We start from the raw sequence: 21,821 nt of genomic DNA on the forward strand, positions 1-21,821 counted from the left end.
CTCAACCCTGTCTTTCACTTGTTCATGCAGTTGTTCCTGGCACATCTCCCATGCCTATGGAAGAAGCAGTCACTTATCTATTTCCCAATATTCATTCTCCTCATTTCGTCAGTAAAATAACCCTGACTTCTAGCTGAGTCTGTGGCTACTTTGACTAAAGAGCAAATAATTTAAATGTCCTTGAGGAGAGTTAACACCATGTGACACACCTGGAGCCATAGCTGCCTTGTTGGACCAAGGGATGACTTTGGGAGTACAAGCCGTACGCTGTACGTGGTGAGGCAACAAGATGAAAGTATGTGGATTGCTGGCTTGTGTACTGATCTGTAGTCTAGCATTGCCTATATGAGGAGGTTTAGGTGGAAGAAGAGACAATTTCCCCAAGTAGCGACTCAATAGAGAAAAATTTTCCAGTAGCAAAAAAATATATGTATGCTTTAAAAGAAATTGACTTAGTCTAGACACGGGTCACATGTCAGTTACCCAGACAGTCAGGAGGTTAAGGCAGAAAAACCTTGAGTTTAAGACCAGCTGGGGTTGAAGAGCAGGAGAAAAAAAAAAAAAAAAAAAAAGATCAGGGAGGCTGAGATGGGGATGCGGCTCAGTGATGAGTTTGCCTCCACACGCAAAGCCCAGTGCAACAAGGGGCAAAAGTTGATTTGGTTGAATTACAATACCTGAGTTGTACCACAGGTTGAAAATGATTAGTGGTAGGTCTATTAGGCTCCCATATATATTGTGCCATGTGGCACTTTGAAAAAACATTTATTTACTTCTAATTTTTAATTATGCATTTGTAGGTGTCTCTGTATGTGGGTATGCACATGTGAGCTCAGATGCAAGGCACTGGGTTACCCTGGGGCTGGAGTCACACGCACCGGTGAGTTATCCAACGTAGGTGCTGGGAACAGAACTTGGGTCCTCTACAAGAGCAATATGCAATCTTCACCACTGAGCCAGCTGTGTCATGTGGGAGTATTGAAATCGGAATACCTGCCCTCACAGCTGCCTGACACCTTCAGATGCCACAGAGCAGAGACAGGAATCGAGTCTAATGCTGCATTTTATTCAGAGAGCTGAGAAGATAGTGGATTAGCATCTAGAAATCTGCATCATCATTGCAGATTGCCTGTAGGGACTAGGTGAGGACAAAGGCGTCCGCTCACCTCGGAGCTCAGGCTTGCCCCTCTGGTTAGGTGGCTGGCTTGGGTTTTGAGAGTTTTGATGTCTAGCTTTCATTACTGTCCTTGCCTTCTTTCCTTCCTCCTGTGGATGTTTTGACTCAGGGACTTCTCAAAATGATGAGTCCAATAAATTTAGTGTCTGCTGGTATCCACTTTGTACTCTTCCAGGGTCATCTGGACTAGGGATGACTGTTAACTCAAAAGACATGTGCCATTAACAGTGCTAAGCTGCTAGGATCATGGACAACGCAATTCTTCTCTATGATGTGCAGTACGAGAGCATCTTTTTAACACACCGAATACAAATGTGTCACCTTCAGTCTCTCTTCTCCTCTACAAATAGGAGGTAGGGTGTGTATGACTTGCAAAATGACCTTATACCACATGCCTGTTTATTTCCTGCCTCGGTGATTTTGTGTTTGTGACACTCTGTTCTACAGGTTACAAGGAAGGAGCTATTTAGCAACTGTTTTCCAAGCCTTTGCTGGTCATTTGCTCTCCTGATGAGAGCAATGGCTTCCAGAGTCAGCTGCAATGGAAGGAAAAGGTCAGGACAACATCTCACTTGGCTTTCCCAAATGAGGCTTGGTCCCCCAGGGAGAGTCATTGCTCTCTGGTGTGATTTGGCATCAACCACTTGTGAGCAGCAGGGAGGTTTGGGCTGAGTGTTTGCTGCAGATCTCTGGTTGGGGTTTGATAGCCTTATCTTCCCTCTTGAGCCCACTGCTGACCCAGACTTGCAAATGAGTGACCCATTGGAAAAGTACAATGACACTTGGCATCTGAAGAGCTGTTTAGTAGAAAATGTGGCATTTGGAATCTAATATAAAGTAATTGGAGAGGGAAATTCCATGATCTTATGAATTTCACTTAAATATCTTCTGTGAAAAATCAACTCGGGTATTACCTGTTGGTGGTTGGGTCTGAGCTAAGTGTTTTCAGGTGACAAAGAACATGACTGTCCAAGTTAGGGTTATGGTTGCTGTGTTGAGGCACCATGACTGAAAGCAACTTGAGGAGGAAAGGGTTTTAATTGGCTTCTGCTTCCACATCATTGTTCATCACTGAAGGAAGTCAGAATGTGAGCACAAACAGGGCAGGAACCTTGAGGCAGGAGCTAATGCAGAGGCCATAGAGGGGTGCTGTTTAATGGCTTTTCCCTCATGGCTTGCCCAGGCCACTTTCTTGTAGAACCTGGGACCACCATATCAGGGATGGCACCACCTACAACAGTAGATCTTATGGAGGCATTTCTCTGTAAGAGAGAGAGAGAGAGAGAGAGAGAGAGACAGAGACAGAGAGACAGAGACAGAGAGACAGAAAGACAGAGGGATACAGAGAGGGGAGAGAGACAGGCAGACGGACAGACAGACACAGAGACAAAGAACAGAGAAAGGAGAGAGGGAGGTGGAGTTTTGGGAAACCAAACTGTTCTCTACACTTCCCTGCCTCACAAAGGATGCTATCATGAATAATAACTACAATCCAGGATTCCTGGCATAGAAGTCTGAATTCACACTGAAAAGTCAAGGGCAGTGCTGAAGAGTGTACTTGAGTTCAGAAGATCAGGACTCAAAGCCTTGCTTCCTTCGTTCATGACCTTGATGAGCTTCGTGACTTCATGCACAATTACACTGTGTGCTGGGGCTGGATTATCTCAGCGGGGTCACCTGATGTCCACATCTCGTTCCTTCCAAGCCTCTGCCCACTACTGTCACAGTAGCTGTGGCATGCATGAGTCTTTACATCCTAGGACTTGACAAATCAGCATCCCCCCCCCCAACCCCCCCCCTCCCCCCCCCCCCCCCCCCCCCCGCCACAGAGTCTGTAAACATTCCCCAGCACTTCATTTCTAACGTTGTGCCATGAAGCTTATAGTCCATGCCTGACTGAGGAGAGAGCTTGAGGGAGGCACGGAGCACAAGTGACAGTCAGCATCATTCCACGCCTCTCTCAAAACCAATCTCTCTCTGCCACAACCTATGAGCTATATTGTTGAAACTGCCCTTTGGGGAAGGTAGCAGCTGGTTTCACCCACTGCCTCCTAACTTTGCATAGCTGTTTCACCTCCTGGGATCTCTCTTGCCCTGGGGCCTCTGTGCTAATGGAGCAGCCTGTCTTTTTAGCATGAAATGTAAATGGCATAGTCAGAGGAGCTGAAGATTACAAGGTTGGATTGACATTTGCACAGGCCTCCTTCCATATGCCTTACAGAGCCTTGCCGACTCTGGAGTAGCTACACTTGGAGTAGCCAGGCCTCAGGTTGAAACCAATGTGGGTTTAACATATGGCACCTGGCCTTCAACAGCAATGAGGAAATTCACATTTGATGTCTGTATCTTTGGGGGAAAGAGACACTGGTTTTACTTTAAAAAACAAAAAGTAGTAGTGGTTCTCAGAGGTTAGCTTGGCTTTCAGTCCTGGTTCTTTGAGGACAGGCAGAAACTTGAGTGACAGCATAGGGACCTAGCCCCTTCTGTTAGTACTCTAGCCATCTCCAGTTCCCAGAATATCTGACAGTTACAATGCCAGGCTGCCAGGAACAGTGTCCTTGCTCTCTCCTAACAGGCCAGTGGACAATCCAGCTAGGTTTCAAACTAGTTGCCCCACTGCCAGCACCTTGCCTTCCCTGTTACAGGCCCTATGGAGGGTCCCCAAGGCCTTTCAGGAGGATGCATTGCTTGAATCATACCACATAGGCTTTGGGGCCTCCCTTCCCGTAAGTCTTCTGCTCCCCCACAAAGGGCTCTGCCTCACCCTTAGAGCCTGCTTTTTCATGTCATGTGATCACAAATGTTGGGAGCATTCCTGGAGTCTATATCTTTTAATCTGGTGGCATTAAAGATTGGGTTCCTTGTGACTCTGGACTCAGGTCTGGTTTAATTATCAGGATCCTATTCTTTACTTAGCAGGACAGTTTTCCTATGCGAAGAAGTCTGAGAATTTACCATGTACACTTAAGTTCACAATTATATGGATGTGCTTTGAAATCGTGCTTCACGCATGCTGGGCACATACTCTCCCAACCGAGATACATCCTTAGATCAATTAAAATGATTTTTAAATTACTTCAGGAAATAATTACTGCATAGCACCTTGGCTTCTAAGTCTGCAGACGAAAGGACTAGCTTTCAGACAGAAAGACGCCTTGTTTCCTCACTGTTTAGATTCAAAACCCAAATTTAAAACAGCAACAAAAACCTTCTAGTGAGGTATTCTTCGGTCTCCCAGACTTCTTTGGTCTACCTCTATCTTACCCATCTAACTCTGGTGCAGCCAGTTTCCCAAGCGGGCATGTTTCCCATGTGGGCATGTTGACTTGGTGGCTGGGAATGGTAAGCCATTGGGTCACACTGAACCTGGGGACACTGAACCTCACTGAGTGGGAGGTGGCTAGTGCCTCAAGGCTGAGCAGGGCTGGAGAAGGTTGACAAACTTGGCTTCGGATCCTTTTCCACAGGGCTTTTCAGTCCTACAAGCTGAGGGTAGTTTTGGCTCTTCAGTAGAATGAGTAGAAGAGCTCTTTTGCCCCCTATGGGCTGATGTGAGAATTGCATGTTGAGAGATTTCTATAAACCATAGGGATCATTATCCTTGAAATAAAGAGGTGCCCTCAGCATTCAGCTATCAAACGCTGGGAACTTGACTCTTCTTTTCTCTCTTGTTATATGGTTATTTGCTTTCTGGTAGTTTCTCAAGATCTAGAAAGGGGCAAGACAGGCCATGGTGAGGATAGGACAGGGTATCTGATACCCACCAATGAGAGAAGAGCTAAAAGCAAAGATTAAGAAAAGGTCTTAGTTGACATCTTAGAACTCAAGGCCAAGCACACTCTAGTTGCCTGGAGAAGGAGCTGGAATCTTGGTGTGCAGAGACACATGGCAGGCCTGAGTGGGCTCTCCCTACATAGCAGAGAGAATGGTCACCTTTAAACAAGACAGCAGGCAGGATAGGCCACAACTGAACTATATTCAAACACATATAAAAATCAAATTTAAACTCATATAAATAATACAGTGCAGATTTCAGCATCTATGGCAGATAGTAAAGTGAATGGGATGTGTGTGACAAACAAATTACAATTTCAGCAAGGACAAGTCACCTGACCATTTGTATCCAAATGTTAACCCCCTCTTCCTAAAAAAAAAGGACCATACTTTTCTTTAGAACAATGGCATTTAGCCTTTTCCTCTTATACCAATTTATTCCTTTGAGATGTAGCTGTGTAACCACGGGAGAAATGCTACCTAAAACTGCATAACGTTGGGAGCCAACTCCTCCAGGAGTTTTACAGAAATCTCAGCCAACCATACAAAGCAAAGGAGGGGCTGACCTGAAGGCCTGGTCTGGCATTCTAGGGAAGCTGAATTCTCATGGGCAACATGTAATCAAGGTGACATGTAATCAAGGAGGTCATTGTGACCAGGATTTGGAAGATCTGTCCAGGCTATAGCATGCAAATATTTTTCATTTGAAAAATTATGGAGCCTTGGCTGGCCTCAGACTCACAGATGTCTGCTTGCATCTGCCTCCTGAGTTCTGGGATTAAAGGCATGCACACTGTGTGTATACTCCACCCAGCCTAGTGTAGTGCACCCAGGAGTATCCTGCACCCTGTCTAGGCCCTAAACAGCAGAGCCCAGGACAGCAGAGGAAAGGACAGCACCATGGTTCCTGCAGCACTTAACATACTTGACTGTGGAAAAACACCCCACATTAAGTTCTTGATGATGGGAACCAGATCTTCCAAATGCTTAAAGTATTGCCAACCAAAACTGAGCCCCAGGAATTCAGTGGGTATCTGGAAAGGCTAAAAGAAACCTCCAGAAGGTTCTTCTGGCTCATGTCTGTGGTCTCAGGCCAGGACAGTCTTCTGAGAATTGCAGAACTCTCCCTTCCCAGGTGACCTTGTTGGGAAACAAAGCAACAGCTGAGGCTTGAAGGTCTCTGGGCTCCATCCAAAACCCTAAAACATGCCAGGTTCAAGGAAAGCTCTTGCTCTATCTGTGCAGTCTGAGTTCGTGTGGAAGGAGAAGGCTGTGTATCGACAATAGAAAACACCTCCCTTTAGCTCTGAGGCTGCAGTCCACTTACTCAAAACCCACTCATTCCCTCCTACTGAAAAACCAGAACATGACATTCAGGCAGCTGCCAAGGGCTTATGCTTATAGCAGGACAGGGATGATACTGCAAAAAACAGCTCCCAAGAGTCTGTTATTGTCTTGTGATTTACAAAGCTGAAGGTGTTTAGGGAAAAATGGCAAGGATCATAGAGGCAGACTCCACATCCAGAATGCAGCTGAGTGGTAAGAACACTTTTTTATAACCCAGACCGGACATGACTTTAAAAATAGAACTTCAACATGGTGGACTCTGAAACAGATTTGCCTGCCTTCTCTTACTTGGCTTGGTTGGCTGGAACGGAGACCTGAATGGACTTGGAATCCTGCCAGGGTTTGTGTGTGTGTGTGTGTGTGTGTGTGTGTGTGTGTGTGTGTGTGTGTGTGTGTGCAGGTACTCACAGAGTTCAGAAGAAGACATCAGATCCCTTAAAGCTAGGTACTTGGAACTCAGCTGAGGTCCTCCGTAAGAGCAGCAAGCCCTCTTAACTGCTGACCTATATCTTTCCAGCTCTGTGGAAGTTGCTTTTGGTTAACAGAGAACCAGGCCTGTTTTCTTGAGACCCAGCCCAGGACCAAATCGACTGAGTCTTGGATCTTGGCTGAGACTGGGCTCCCACTTATCCCTTCAGCACCTGTGTCTTTAAGAAGGGCTTCAGTGTGTCTGTGGGATTCTCTAGGAGTGGAGCTTCTCATGTCAGCCATACTGTGAGGAACAACGGTTAGACCAGATGGTGAGTGGTCACCTTAACAGATGTGACAGTCACAGTAAACCGATGATGCCGAAGACCCCTGTAACCTGCTCCTTCCCACTCATCTCTTTGACCTCCAAAGAAAAAAGGTGTTAAGACTCCCTCTGCCACTTTGGCAAGATGTAAGCTACGCTCAGTTTTGTAAAGGAAGGACCAGAGTGTGTGGAGCGAGATTTGTACTTGCTATGCATCCCTATTACCCCTCTCTGCTCACTGCTGACTTACCGTGAGGCATACAAGCAGGTCAGCTGCCGGCTAGCACTTACATGTGCCTGCAAAGCCATGTTGCTGGGGAGCCATGATGGGCCTTAGAGCATCCATAGGGTACCAGCCCTCTCTCCCCTCCACCCACTTTATAGGAAAAGAAGCAGGAGCCCAGTCTACTGCTGGCAGCCTGAGGCACAGTAAGGAGAGGGATGTGTTCAGTGCGCTCAGATGAGGCAGGACCTGGGCATCTGATGGTAAGCATACATTGTGTTGCTCTGCAGCTACACACAGGGAAAGCCACAGACCCTACCCATTCAGGAAGGAAGTCCTAGTCCATGTAGGCCAAGTGGGCCTGCTTCACTTCAGTCCTGACCGCCAGTCAGTTTGTGGAAGAGGTCCTCATCGAGCGTTTCGTTTTGGTCCTTGGATCGGGTGGACAAGAAGATGTAGCCACCAATGTACTCATGGACAATCTTGCAATCTGCACTTAGGCAGGTGAATGCGATGGAGACGTTTTGGTCAAACTCGATTGCCACCTGGAAAGTAAGCCAAGGATAAACTTAAACTCTGACGAGGAAGGATGAGAAAGCAGCTGGAGATGGTGCCCAAGGCTGAGAACTATCGAGGGCTCCAACACCAAAAATGGCTCTATGGAAAATGTCTTTGCTCTTTGCGCCCTCTTGTGGTATCAGTTCTAATGCGTGCCTAGCAAATCATTGTGCATTTCCATTGTTTTTTCAGAGGTTAAGAATATCCATTTTCGGACTAATATCCAACATATATAAAGAACTCAAGAAGGTGGACTTCAGAAAATCAAATAACCCCATTAAAAAATGGGGCTCAGAACTGAACAAAGAATTCTCACCTGAGGAATACCGAATGGCAGAGAGAAGCACTTGAAAAAATGTTCAACATCCTTAATCATCAGGGAAATGCAAATCAAAACAACCCTGAGATTCCACCTCACACCAGTCAGAATGGCTAAGATCAAAAATTCAGGTGACAGCAGATGCTGGCGAGGATGTGGAGAAAGAGGAACACTCCTCCATTGTTGGTGGGAGTGCAGGCTTGTACAACCACTCTGGAAATCAGTCTGGCGGTTCCTCAGAAAACTGGACATAGTACTACCGGAGGATCCAGCAATACCTCTCCTGGGCATATATCCAGAAGATGCCCCAACAGGTAAGAAGGACACATGCTCCACTATGTTCATAGCAGCCTTATTTATAATAGCCAGAAGCTGGAAAGGACCCAGATGCCCCTCAACAGAAGAATGGATACAGAAAATGTGGTACATTTACACAATGGAGTACTACTCAGATATTAAAAACAATGAATTTATGAAATTCATAGGCAAATGGATAGATCTGGAGGATATCATCCTGAGTGAGGTAACCCAATCACAAAAAAAAAAAAAAAAAACACACATGATATGCACTCGCTGATAAACGGATATTAGCCCAGAAACTCAGAATACTCAAGATACAATTTGCAAAACACATGAAACTCAAGAAGAAGGAAGACCAAAGTGTGGATACTTTGTTCCTTCTTAGAATGGGGAACAAAATACCCATGGAAGGAGTTACAGAGACACAGTTCAGAGCTGACTCTGAAAGAAGGACCATCCAGAGACTGCCCCATCCCATAAACAACCACCAAACCCAGACACTATTGCATATGCCAGCAAGATTTTGCTGACAGGATCCTGTTATAGCTGTCTCGTATGAGGCTATGCCAGTGCCTGGCAAATACAGAAGTGGATGCTCACAGTCATCTATTGGATGGAACATAGGACCCCCAACGGAGGAACTAGAGAAAGTACCTAAGGAACTGAAGAGGTCTGCAACCCTATAGGAAGAACAACAATATGAACTAAAACCAGTACCCCCCAGATTTTGCGTCTCTAGCTGATATGTAGCCCTAGTCGGCCATCACTGGGAGGAGAGGCCCTTGGTCTTGTGAAGATTATATGTCCCAGTACAGGGGAATGCCAGGGCCAGGAAGTGGGAATGAGTGGGTTGGGGAGCAGGGCAGGGGGAGGGTATAGGGGACCTTTGGGATAGCATTTGAAATGTAAATAAGAAAATATGTAATAAAAAAAGACAAAAAAGAATGAACCTTTTCAATTGTCAGTTGGTTGGTTGATCTGTCTATTATCTGTCTGTTTGATTGCCCATCCATCCATCCATCCATCCATCCATCCACTTTACATACTGATCACTGTTCCCTTCTCCTCCTCCCCTCCCCTTCTTCTCTGAGAAGAGGGAGGAGAGGGAGGTCCCCACCGGGAATCCCCCGACCTTGGCACATCAAGTCTCTGCAGGGCTAGGCACTTCTTTTCCCACTGAGGCCAGACAGGTAAGCAGAGAAAGGGATAATCTGAGGGAAGGAGCTGAGTGAGAGGAGCTAAGGAAACATGAGGGAATGCAGTTGGGGATGGGGTCAGCCAGAACAAAGTACTATTAATGAAACGCCATGGCTTTTCCGACTTCAACTTTATACTAAAGATTTTAGTTTTTGCTTAAAAACTCCCTAGTTTTTCACTGTAATGATTGAAATAAAAGATATATATATATATTATTATATATATATTAAGAGCTTATATATATATATTAATCTCTGTGTGCAGGAACAGGACGCTTTGTGGATTCCTTTAGATGAGGTCTCACTGTCTGTAGCCTAGTCTGGAAACCCTGACTTGCAGTGATCCTCCTGTCTCAGCCTCTTGAGTGCTAGGATTACAGGTATAAGCCACCATTGTGCGCTGTTGTGATGGTTTGTATATGGTCAGCTCAGGGAGTGGCACTAGTAGGAGGTGTGGCCTTGTTGGAGTAGGTGTGTCACTGTGAGTGTGGGCTTAAGACCCTCATCTTAGCTGCCTGGAACTGAGTCTTCCACTAGCAGCCTTCAGATGAAGATGTAGAACTCTCAGCTCTGCCTGCACCATAACAGCCTGGATGCTACACTGCTTCTGCCTTGACTATAATGAACTGAACCTCTGAACCTGTAAGCCAGCCCCAATTAAATGTTGTCTTTATAAGACTTGTCTTGGTCTTGGTGTGTGTTCACAGCAGTAAAATTCCAAGACAGCTGTAGACTGCTTAATGAAGAATAAAAGGCCTGCCTTAGTTTTCTAGTAGCCACCACCCTTTATCCCTTCCAACATGAGAGTTATAAATTTCAGAACGCTAGAAGACTTAGAGCATGGCCAGTTCTCACTCCTTTTCCCTGGAGTTCCCTGCATATCTTTAAAGATGGCTGATTCTCAGTTCCCACTCCCAGATAGTAATATTATTATATTATTAAGGCATTAGATCTACTTTCTGACTTTCATTCTATGCATGTGTTATCAGACAGATAACATGGCCAAGAGGAATCTAGCATTCTGAAAATAGTCTGGGTCTCTTACTGCTCCTTCATGGTGCTGGTTTTCCTTTAGAAAAACGAGAATGTAAAAGGAATGATGGAAGATAGATGTGTTTGTATTTGGTGTGTGTGCTGGGGTGGCTGTGTATGTGCATGCACCCATGTGCATTCATGTGGAGGCCAGAGGACATGATCATGTTCTACTCTATCACTCTCTACTTAACTCCTTTAGGGCAGGGTCTGTCGCTGAACAAAAGCTCCAGGTTTGAGCTCTGTATGCTGTTCACAAGCTCCTGGGATGTGCCTGACTTCACTCTTCAATGCCGAGGTTACATGCTTTTATAGTTGTGCCTAATGTTTTACATGGTTGCTAAGGATTCAAATTTAGGTCCCTCAAGCTTACATAGCGTGCACTCTCAACCAATGAGCCATCCTGATATCTGCAAGATAGGTTTAAAAAATGATTTATTTACTTTTATTTCATGTGCCATTGTGTTTTGACCACATGAATGTCTGTATAAGGGTGTGAGTTACACACAGTTTTCAACTACCATGTGGGTGCTGGGAACTGAACCCGGGTTCTCTGAAAGATCAGCTCTTAACTGCTAAGCTATCTCTTCATCCCCCCACTCCCTGAAAAATAGATATTTTTTTTTTAAAGAAAAAGATTTATTTAGTGTATTTGAGTACACTGTTGCTGACACACCAGAAGAGGGCATCGGATCCCATTACAGATGGTTGTGAGCCATTATGTGGTTGCTGGGAATTGAACTTAGGATCTCTGGAAGAGCAGCCAGTGCTCTTAACTGCTGAGCCATCTCTCCAGGCCCCACAAGAATAAATTTTTATACCAGTTGCATCAAACTATTCGGTATCATCAGTAGAATACTAAGGTACCTCTAACTTTATCTAGAATTTTCTATGATGTACACTTGGTATTGGCCTAAATATAGCTCATAAAGGTTATAAAATGAAGGGAAAAGCTCCACAGCTGTGGGCTCAAGAGCTCACCTCATAGGAGAAGCTTTCCTTGGTCATCTCTGGGCATTTCTATTGTGCCTTCGGCACTACTCTCCTCCTGGGCCTGGACTGTTCTCTGGGTAGGCAACTAAACCTGTGGTTCCACAGGTAGTTAGATAAGGCTTTCATGGGTTTGCTTTGTATAGGGCTCATCTAAGGTAGTTTCTGCTAAGCAATGATTAATCACATATAATCCTATGGTGAGTTTGTGAAAATGGAACCAACTGCACAGCAGTTTTATAATCTATATGGAGAATCTTCATAGATGCTAAGCCAGTTGACAGTGTTAACCGAAGAACTCTGGGTCTAGACTTGTTAGGAAACTATCCAGAAATACAGGCTAGTATTTTAGTAGGCAATTATCGCATGTCCATAGCTCCAGAGTTCTAACTATAAAGGGACCTTTAAAAAAAAAAATCAGAGTAAGTGGAATCTTGGAGACTGTGCATTTACAGATGAGATGGACAATCGGAAGCTCTGCCTCACCTGCCGGATTTCCCAGTTGACATTCCACTGCTTCATATTGGCGAATCTCCACGTTGTAACTGGTATCCCAGTGACCGCATCGATTCTAATCAACCTGTTGTATGCAACTCCCAGGATGTCATCTTTTTTGCTTCCTTTAAATCTGAAAATAATAGTATAAATTAAGGGAACAACCGTCATACATATACAATTTCTTTAAAATCGCTTATTATTATTGTTTGTATGCATGATGTATAGGTGTGGGTGCAAAGCACATGTGGAGGTCAGTCGACAACTTTATGGCGTCAGATCTCTCCTTCCACCTTTGTGTGGGTTCTGGGAACTCAGGTCACCAGGCTTGTGCGGCTTTTACCTGCTGAGCCAGCTCGCTGGCCCCACATGCAGTTTCTTAAAGGCCACCTCATAACATTTCTAAATTGTCTCAGAAGAAAGGGCAATGGGCAACCTGCTTCCTAAAGGAAAGCTCTATTATGGTGATAAAGAAGTTATGAAGAATGGGAGGGAATTAAAACTTTCCTGAAGATCGTCTTTAAAAGAAGATGACATCAGAAGAAAGTGAAATCAGAGGAAGTCAAATCACGTTATACAAAATCGGCACCACTGGGTTCTAGGCTGAGCAGGTAGAATATTCCTGACCAGCAGGGAGTGAAGAGCTTGGATAAGTGAAGTCCACATGCCAGATGAGATAACAGGAACAAAGTGAAGCAGGATTGGGACTTTGAGCATGAGAGTACCATTTTAGATAGAGGTCAGAAAAGGAGATGACAGAACCAGAGTCAATGCCTGGGTGAGGGAGCTACCTGGATATCTGGACGAAGTTGTCCAGGAAGAGGGTACAGCTGATTATGTGTATGAGTATACTTAAGGACTGCCAGGAGGCCAGGGTAGCAGGCTTTCATGAGTAGGGCAGAGGAATGGACACAGAGATGCAAAAACGAGCTGACTTTGAGGGACACAGAAAGACTCTAGGTTGTTTTGAGCAAAGGCTTAGCATGGGCTGTCTTAGGTTTTATAAGACTCACTCTGCCTGGTATTTTGGAAGAAAAGGCTAGCAGCAGGAAGACTAAGTAAGGTCACCTGGTACTGCCCAGGTGGTGGTGGTGGTTGTGGTGGTGAGATTCTCTGTGTACTTTGGAGGCAGAGCTGGTAGGATTTGCCAGAATACATGATGTCAATGCAACAGAGACCACAGAGTCAAGAAGGAGTTGGGACACATCTATAAGAAGAGCTTTCATTTAGTGAGGTGCAGAATAATTCAAGGAAAGGCTTGGGGGGGGGGAAGATTAGGAGTTTTAGACATGGTAAGATGAGATGCCAACTCATTAGACACTCTGATATGGTTGGATGGATGAATCTGCAGTTTTAGAGAGGGTTCCTGGCTCAGGATGCACATCTCAGAGCCACAAACTCCTTATATAAAGGAAGCTAAACAAATAGCTGAGCCCCGAGAGTAAGTAGAGTTTGAGTAGTGGTTTAAGCTCCGTGGGCTTGTGCACTCCAGGATTGTAAGAAACCGAGGAGTCAAGAATAAACCAGGAGAGGAGATTAAAAGAACTGGCCAGAGAGGGAGGAGGGTGACTAGGGAGGGCTGCTGTGTTGGTAGTCAAAGGCATGCTTTACAGACAAAGGTTGCCAAGAGGTCTTGAGGTACAAGGGCTCAGAGTTAGCCACCAGATGCAGCAAAGGTCAAGGGTGACCGGCAGATGACCTTGATGACAAGTGGAAGGCTGGGAGTGAGGAGAGACATGCTTGGAGTGGGTTCAACATGCTGAAGGAATTCTGCTGGAAAGGGAACAGACACAGGGGTAGCAGGGGAGGATGTGAGGGTGGGCGGCTGATAGCAGTGTGGATGTTATGGAAGAGAGAAAAGCAAGCTGGGTACCATTCTAATTGAACAAGCCGCTTTTCATCCTTCTTTATCTACTTTACTAGGATCATTTCTATACCTTTTATTATTTGTTCTTTTACCTCAAGTCTTTATTTTGAATAAATAAATAAATTTTTAGAGTCAGGGTCCTGTGTAGTCCAGGCTGACTCTCTTGCTTCCATTTCTCAAGAGCTGGGATTACAAGTGTACACCACCATGCCCAATTTTATGAAATACTGGGGATTGAACTCAGCACTTTGTGCATGTTAAGCAAACTCTCTACCAACTGAGCTACACCAGTAGCCCCCTCAGCATTTAATATCAAAACTTAATGCATGTCTTGCTTTAGTGTATGAAGACCCCTTGGGCTGCTCTCTAGCTTCCAGGAAGTTGTGATGCACAGACCCAGTTTCCGGAGGATGGCCAAGTCCCTGCTGCTGCCTGTCATCCTACACATGGAGTCTGTTCTAGCCTTGGAAAATATAGATTTTTAAAAACTATACCTTGGGCTTCTGCCTCAACATCTTTATAAACAAAATTTTGGAGGTTACAGGTGTAGGATCTGGCAGGACTAACGGGCAACAGGAGAAGTCATGGCCTGGGATAGCTGTGCAGGGCCTGTCTATACTTTACAACTGATTACCATGCGACTCACACTGTTTCCCTGTTGGATTTGCTCAACAGAGTAAGTCCAGATACTCCCTAGCATGCTCCAATCTTGGGACGACCAATGCAAATGCCTAGGGTCAGAAGTTAGCATGGAAAGAGGTGGGACTGAATGGTAGGCCTTCTTGGTTCAAGTATCCCCTGCTTTCCACTGTGTGCTGACCTCTGAGTTACAGGTAAGAATGAGCCATGTGTTATACATGCACACATGTGTATGCTTATATGTGAGTAGCCAATACAACTTTGTCCTCTCTCCATCTTTTTTTCTTCTTTGTGCTTGGGATGGAACCCGGGGCCTTGGACACTCTACCAGTGTGCTACATCCCTAGTCATCAATGCTTTGAGATAGCGTCTGGCTATGTCTGGTCTTCAGGCTACTCTTAAACACAAAGTTCTCTTGTCCTTATCTTGATTGGTGGGCTGATAAGGATGTGTCACCCTGTGCTATTCCCCTTAACCTTTTTGTTGTGGTGAATAAAGCAGAAGGAATTGGTTTTGGGGACAAAATGTGTAAGCAAAAGTTAAATGAGAAGGAATCAAATAAAGAAGTGTGAACATATGCTCTTGTTAGTAGAGGCAGGAGGAACCAGATGTTTGGCCAGAGCTAAGGGAAAATGTACCTTTGTGTATGACAGCATCTTACCCAAGCCCATCAGCCACGTTGTGAAATGAGATTGTGACATACTGCTTGCTACCATTCTCCCTTACTTAAAAAAGTAGACTCAGTTGGCTTAAGAAAAAAAAGAGTACTTGAAGTTGGGAAAATAATTGGAGCGATCTGGAAGGTTTTAGAAAGAAGGGAGTGGTAGAAGCTGGATTGGAGAATCATACTCTATATGGTAGACACAGCCATCATACTGGTACAGATTACTAGTGTCAGTATCTTTGACTATTGAGTGAACTTGGATGAATTATGTAACTTATTTTTCCATAGAAAAAATACATTCTCATTTGTAAAATACAAGAAAGTAATAACAGATGAGCCACATACAGGGCATTCAGACCCAGCAATCTCCTGTGATCCACAGGAAAAGGGTCCGTATCTGGAAGGGCTGGGGAGCATAATTCATGTGTTTTTTAGGACATTTGTCTGGAAACCCAAAACTTTACAAAGTCACACAAGGGCCACTGTGTGAGATACATGACAGGGAGAGAAACTTGACATGAGGGAAGTCACATGTGGCACCAACTCAGCAGCTGGCACTCTCCTTTTGGTTTGGTCCAGGTGGTTAGCCTAAAAGAACACAATTTCTTTGTAAAATGTGAACATTTCCCCCTATATTTAGCTGAGTTTCATGGAGTGTTGACTCACTGAGCAGAAGGTATGCAAGATTCTTAAGGGCAGTCAGTGTACTTGGGCCGTTTGTAAAATGGCAACATTCTAAAATAAGAAGAACTTGACATTCTAGACTAAATGAGAACAGTAGCAGGCTTCCAGAAAGCCACCTATGGTTGGATGGAAGATGGACCCTGTAGTTACCTGACAAGGTAGTAGGTGAGGCCGAACTCAGGTAAGGATTGCCAGGCCTGGATGAACTGCAGTTTGGCTTCGACCAGAGGCATCTGGGCTACGTTATGGTGAGCTTCCAGGATCCGGGCCGCCAGCTAAACAGAAATGAGAGAGGTCAAACTCGACTTTACAGTGCTGCTGCGTTGTAACCACTCTTCGTGATCCAGATTCCCAGTGAGAACGATACATACAGGGCTCCACTGAACTCTGCACAGACGGCTCATTCTATTGATTAACTAATGAACTAGTTCCCTTTCTCCTTTCTGCCGAGTTATGAAACTGATTGAGTAGAAGGAGGGCCAAGATCAGGGAACACCCACACATTTCTAGGGTTCATTCAAGTGGCTTTCTCTTCAGCATTGATTCCATTGGAATAGTTTTACCTGTGCAACTTTGAACCCACTCTATGGAAGCATAATTTTGATTCCTAATTTGTAGGGATTAAATGACTTTATCCTTAATTAGGTTCAACCTAGGATTATTGCTATATTCAAACAGCTGTAAAATAATCTCTAACAAAATCAACAATGATTCTATCACATTGTCTACTAACCAGTGCATAGTCAATTCTTTCTATTAACCTTCTATTAATTTTTCATGGTGATGGCCTTAATTGGATGCAGCCCCTCCTTTTCTTTTAGCACATAAGTATTGTATAAAACAACCAAGCAGGCGAGAACCTGTTTAGACTTGTGCTTTTTTGCACAGCAGGGCGATACTAAACATTCCGGGTTCATATCCATGTTTTCAAGACTGGAAGCCACCAGAGGTGATGAGTTCCGGTTTTTCATCTTGAGAAACGAAAGGATGCTGATGACCTCTGGCTGATAGGAGCTGTCTGCCATAGTTTTACCCTTCGATGCCAAGATGCAGGCAGCCATCCATCGGGCATATTGATCCTCCTGAAACAAAAGCCAAAGAACTTAGAAGCAGGTTCACCTGTGACAGGGCTACTTTGCCACAGACCCAACAGAGCTTGGCTCTCTTGATCGTAGCCAGAAGCAATAGAGACCTTGGGCTATGATACAGAGCTATCACCTTCTAGTCAAGGAAACATGTGAGGTGCACATGCTTAGAGTGGCTGTTAATCATTGAATGCATCACCCAGCATGCTTTGAGCCATTCCTCACAGGGAACTTTGTGACATGATGCAAGGAGACATAGGAGTCCTGAGCTATGCAGACAAATGAAGCTTCAGATTTCCAGAGAGCTTCATAGATCTGATTTCCATCTTCATAACATGGCTAACATACATGATGAAGAACCCCTCCCCCACCAGCTTTCTGTATTATTTGTAACCTTATCTCTCCTAGGTGAAGATTCCAACTCTAAGGAGGCAATCAGGGCTTTGCATGGAATTTGAACCAGTCAATGGTAGTTCCTATTAGTCTTTAAAGCGTGGGCTATGCAGTCTGGGACCCATAAAAAATAAGTCAGCTTAAATTGCAGCAAGGAGCCAAGCCTACCTAAGCCTGTGTTCAGTAAGAGGCAGCCAGCTAAGAGCAGTCTGGAACATCAGACTACTCCAGCCAAAATTCAGGTGTTTCGGAACATCAGTGCAACACATGTCTGTTACAGGACAGCAGCTTGAGATAGTTTCTATATGGCTGCTATTTATACAGTTCTATAGAGAAGCCTTCAGTTTTGCTGCGATGTGAAAACTTGGCTTAATGATTATTATTTTTTCCCTTTGTGGGGAGAATTCAATACCTTACATATAGTATTTAATACTTTGCTGTAATATAGGCTTTGTCTTAGGTGACTCAGCCTATGTGTAGGCTAATGTATGTGTTCCAAGCATCCCTAAGGTAGGCTAGCTAAGCTGGGATGTTTGTAGGTTAGGTGTTTTAAATGCAATTTTGGCTGAACAGTAATTCTAATTTATGATGTGTTTACGAAACTTAACCATTATATGAAAATCAATAAGTTATTTGTAGGTTTTGCTCTAGTATTAAATTATATGTATGTTTGTATGTATGTATGTATATATGCATGTATGTATGTATGATGTATTTATTTTTGTGTGCGTGGTGGGTAAGTGCAATGTATATCCTGGTTCATGAGTGGAGGAGGTCAGAAGACAAGCTGGGGGATAAGATATTTCCTTCTACTATGTGAGTCCAGGGAATTGAACTCAGATCATCTAGCTTGCAGCAGACCTCTTCACTCACTGAGCCATCTCGTCAGCCCTTGCTCCTAGTCTTAATACAGAGGAAGTGATGGGACTTGGAGGCTTTACTTACATGGTCACATCTCAAGTACACTTCATTCATACCATCAGCAACGGGGATTAGTAACTTGATTCCAAATTTTCTCCCCGATACATTCACATCTGGCACAATTTCGCAGCCTGGAGAACAAAATGGAGGGGCAAAACTGAGTGCCAAGAAATCTGTTGTAATAAATGTCAACATAAAGTCTTTGCTACAGCAAAGACTTGATCATAAGCAAAAGCCAGAGGAGCAACCAATAACAATAATTCAAGGAAGACTAACAAGGCTTATAAACAGCATGGATAAAAATACAATTTTATTATTTTCTTTAAAAATCAATTGAATTCATTTTTTAGGATGATATTGACTATCTTGTTAGGAATAATTATGTACACATACATACATATACATACACACACATACATATATATATATATATATATATATATATATATAGAGAGAGAGAGAGAGAGAGAGATACATATATATATATATGTTGAGATAAGATCTCAGTGTATCCCAGACTGGCCTTGAATTTGCTGTGTAGCTTAGGCTGACCTTGAATCCATAATCTTCCTGCCTCAGGTTGTTATCCCCACTCCTGGTACGAATACAAAATTTAAAAGAGATCAAAGCAGAAGTGATTCTCTGCTACAATGACAGCAGAGCTGAATACACTGCTGATTAAATAACTCAGGAGCAGAGACACCAATACACTCGCAGTCACAGACACGAGAATGGACACTAATGTAATTAAGAATGAAAGACAAAATTTCTTGGCATTTTTTTTTCCTCTTCTGTAGTCTTGGGATAGAACCAGGAGCCTTGCACAAAATTACATGGTGTACCATAGAGTTCCATCCCCATCCTGAACACAACTGGTTTTGAATCAGACAGCCTCACATTCTGGATGAGCAGGGAGAGCACAGCACAGACTCCATGCAATGACTGGCCATGCCCTGTGATGGAGAGGAACTTCCACTTGACAAGCAGCAAGACTCAGAGGTTCTTCTGGATCCTGCTGACACCGTGTTTTCAGTCTGCACCACAGTGATGCGCAAGAGTCTCTTACCTCTAAGGTTTAGCTTCTCTATTGGCTCTCCTTGTTCAAGCTCCTTATTTTTAAAGTAGGCTATAGATGTGTCTTTAAAGACAAACCAGTATTGCTTGCAAGCTTTTAACATCAGCTTCTTGGGCCTGTAAATGAAAATACAGCCAATATTTAATTGCCAGTTAGAACTGCAGAACATATTGCAAAGTTTGAGTGGATCAAGGCCTTGAGATAGCATGTTCTTTAGTTTTTTAAAACGATTTTCAAATTTCTGGTTTTACTTCTATTTTTTTTTTAATGATTCTGAGGATCAAACCCTGGGCTCTGTGCATGCTGAGTAAGTGCCATCCTACCAAGCTGCATCCCCAGACCACTAACATAAAAGCAAGAAATGAACCATCGCTGTGCAATGCGCAAATTAATGCAAATAAATTCAAAGGCCCAGGAGCTGGGGGTCAGGCCTCTTTGGTCCATGTTCTTCTTCTGCCACATCTCATTTAAAAGAAAAAAATTGAGTACTAGCCTCCTCGATGTATGTGTAAGTATTTATATTACAGTAACACTGCACTACTAAAATATTATTGAACCTACACAAAAACATAAAGTGAATGTAATATGTAGCCCATTTCAAGAAAGGAAGCTTTTACTTACTCAAACCGCAACAGGTTTATCCTAGCTGTGATCGCTGAACCATGATGCCATAGCCCTGCTTGTACAAGTATTTGTTGAGACAGAACTACTAATTTTCATCTTCTCTGAAGCCAGCCACTCACTTAGGAAAGTTAGAATATACCGATTTAAAAATTTTTAATCAGGGGGCCTGGAGAGATGGCTCAGCGGTTAAGAGCATCGACTCAGAGGTCCTGAGTTCAATTCCCAGCAACCACATAGTGGCTTACAACCATCTGTAATGGGATCAGATGCCCTCTTCTGGTGTGCCTGAAAAAAGCAACAGTGTACTCCCCTAAACAAGCAGGTTTCAGACTGGGGGAGGAGAAACGACATCCTAGAATATTTTATGACTCTTGAAATAAATCAAGTAACCCCTATAGCTATGTGTAAGTATTACTGAAGCCCCTTGCTATGGTAGCTTGCCTATACATAACTCAGTGAATACATTTTATCTTCAGCTTCCTGTTAACTACCCATGGAGTCATTTGATCTCCTCCAAAGTGGCATTGGTAGCAGCAGTGGCCCCTTGCAGCTTTGTCATGTTTCCTGTTCACATGTTGTCACTTGCTAGTAGTGCCAAAACTTATAAATCTGTTTTTCTCAAAGGTGGATTTACTAGGATCATGTTTGTTCATATATATTTATGAACCTATAGGAAGTAGACTTGAAAGATCTGGCTGAGTGCTCTCTCAGCACTACCTAGACCACTTCCCATCTGCACTGGTCAGCCATGTGACTTGACTGGGTTGCCACCTCTCTGCTGTCTTCCAGCAGGGAGTCCAACCTTTTCTCCTTCTGGTATTAAAGACTTTCCTTTATCAATGGTTGGCTTTATCAGGATTTACTGATTTATTGATTTCTCTTGCCAGAGACCCATGATCCATAAATTTAAGAATCTTTATTTTAAGCCAGGCGTGGTGGCGCACGCCTTTAATCCCAGCACTTGGGAGGCAGAGGCAGGCAGATTTCTGAGTTCGAGGCCAGCCTGGTCTACAGAGTGAGTTCCAGGACAGCCAGGGCTATACAGAGAAACCCTGTCTCAAAAAACCAAAAAAAAAAAAAAAAAAAGAATTTTTTATTTTAAACATTTATGAAAAACCCTTAAGTATTCTCTTTTGAATGTTTCATTTTCTTCAACTATTTTTCTAGAACTCCTAGTGGTTACAAGTTGGTCCTTCTTAGTATATTCAAGTCATATTTTTAATTTACACCTTTTTGGGATTTCTTTGATGGCATTGAATAGTTTGACGGTCAATATTCTGAAAGAATTACACATTTTATTTTAAGCCGTTCTCACTATGCAGCCTCACATCTTTTTCTAGCAATTTAATGTTTAATATTTTAATATTTAATATTGCTATGCTACACATTCAGAATTTCTATTTGGATCCTTTCTATAATACTTTATTTTGCTATAATTTTTACTTTTAAATTTACTTAATGATTGTAATCATGCTCACTTAATAGTTTCTTAATATTTTATCATCTAAAATTACTAATGGCCTATCAGTTCATGTAGCTGTGATTGTTAGTGGGAACTCACACTGTTTTCCATATGAAGTGTGTAGGTGTCTCCCTTTAAGCATTTTCAGAGCTACAGTTGCCAGGCTTGTGGTTCAAACCAGCTTCAATCTATATTTCCTTATCGTTTATTTTAATCTGTTAAAAGCACAAGCTCTGACTGTTAGTCTACCAGAGAGGCTTTCT

General features: G+C 43.5%; 1 protein-coding gene across 2 annotated transcripts in view; it reads right to left on the minus strand.

The window, feature by feature from the left end:
- Positions 1-5,134: 5,134 nt before the first annotated feature.
- Positions 5,135-21,821, minus strand: part of Fermt1 (fermitin family member 1) — a 41,860-nt gene continuing 25,173 nt past the window's right edge. Inside the window, exons 9-14 of one of the 2 annotated variants that reach the window (XM_006499507.1) lie at positions 19,464-19,588; positions 18,422-18,528; positions 16,859-17,080; positions 16,149-16,273; positions 12,136-12,277; positions 5,135-7,799 (exon numbers count right to left, since the gene is read on the minus strand). In XM_006499507.1, coding sequence (XP_006499570.1) covers positions 7,626-7,799; positions 12,136-12,277; positions 16,149-16,273; positions 16,859-17,080; positions 18,422-18,528; positions 19,464-19,588 — 895 coding nt within the window. In that variant the 3' untranslated portion in view covers positions 5,135-7,625. The remainder of the gene's footprint in view (positions 7,800-12,135; positions 12,278-16,148; positions 16,274-16,858; positions 17,081-18,421; positions 18,529-19,463; positions 19,589-21,821) is intronic. The other variant, NM_198029.2, reaches the window with a different exon arrangement.

The sequence above is a fragment of the Mus musculus genome, chromosome 2 (assembly GCF_000001635.26).
Source record: "Mus musculus strain C57BL/6J chromosome 2, GRCm38.p6 C57BL/6J".
Classification (NCBI taxonomy): domain Eukaryota; kingdom Metazoa; phylum Chordata; class Mammalia; order Rodentia; family Muridae; genus Mus; species Mus musculus.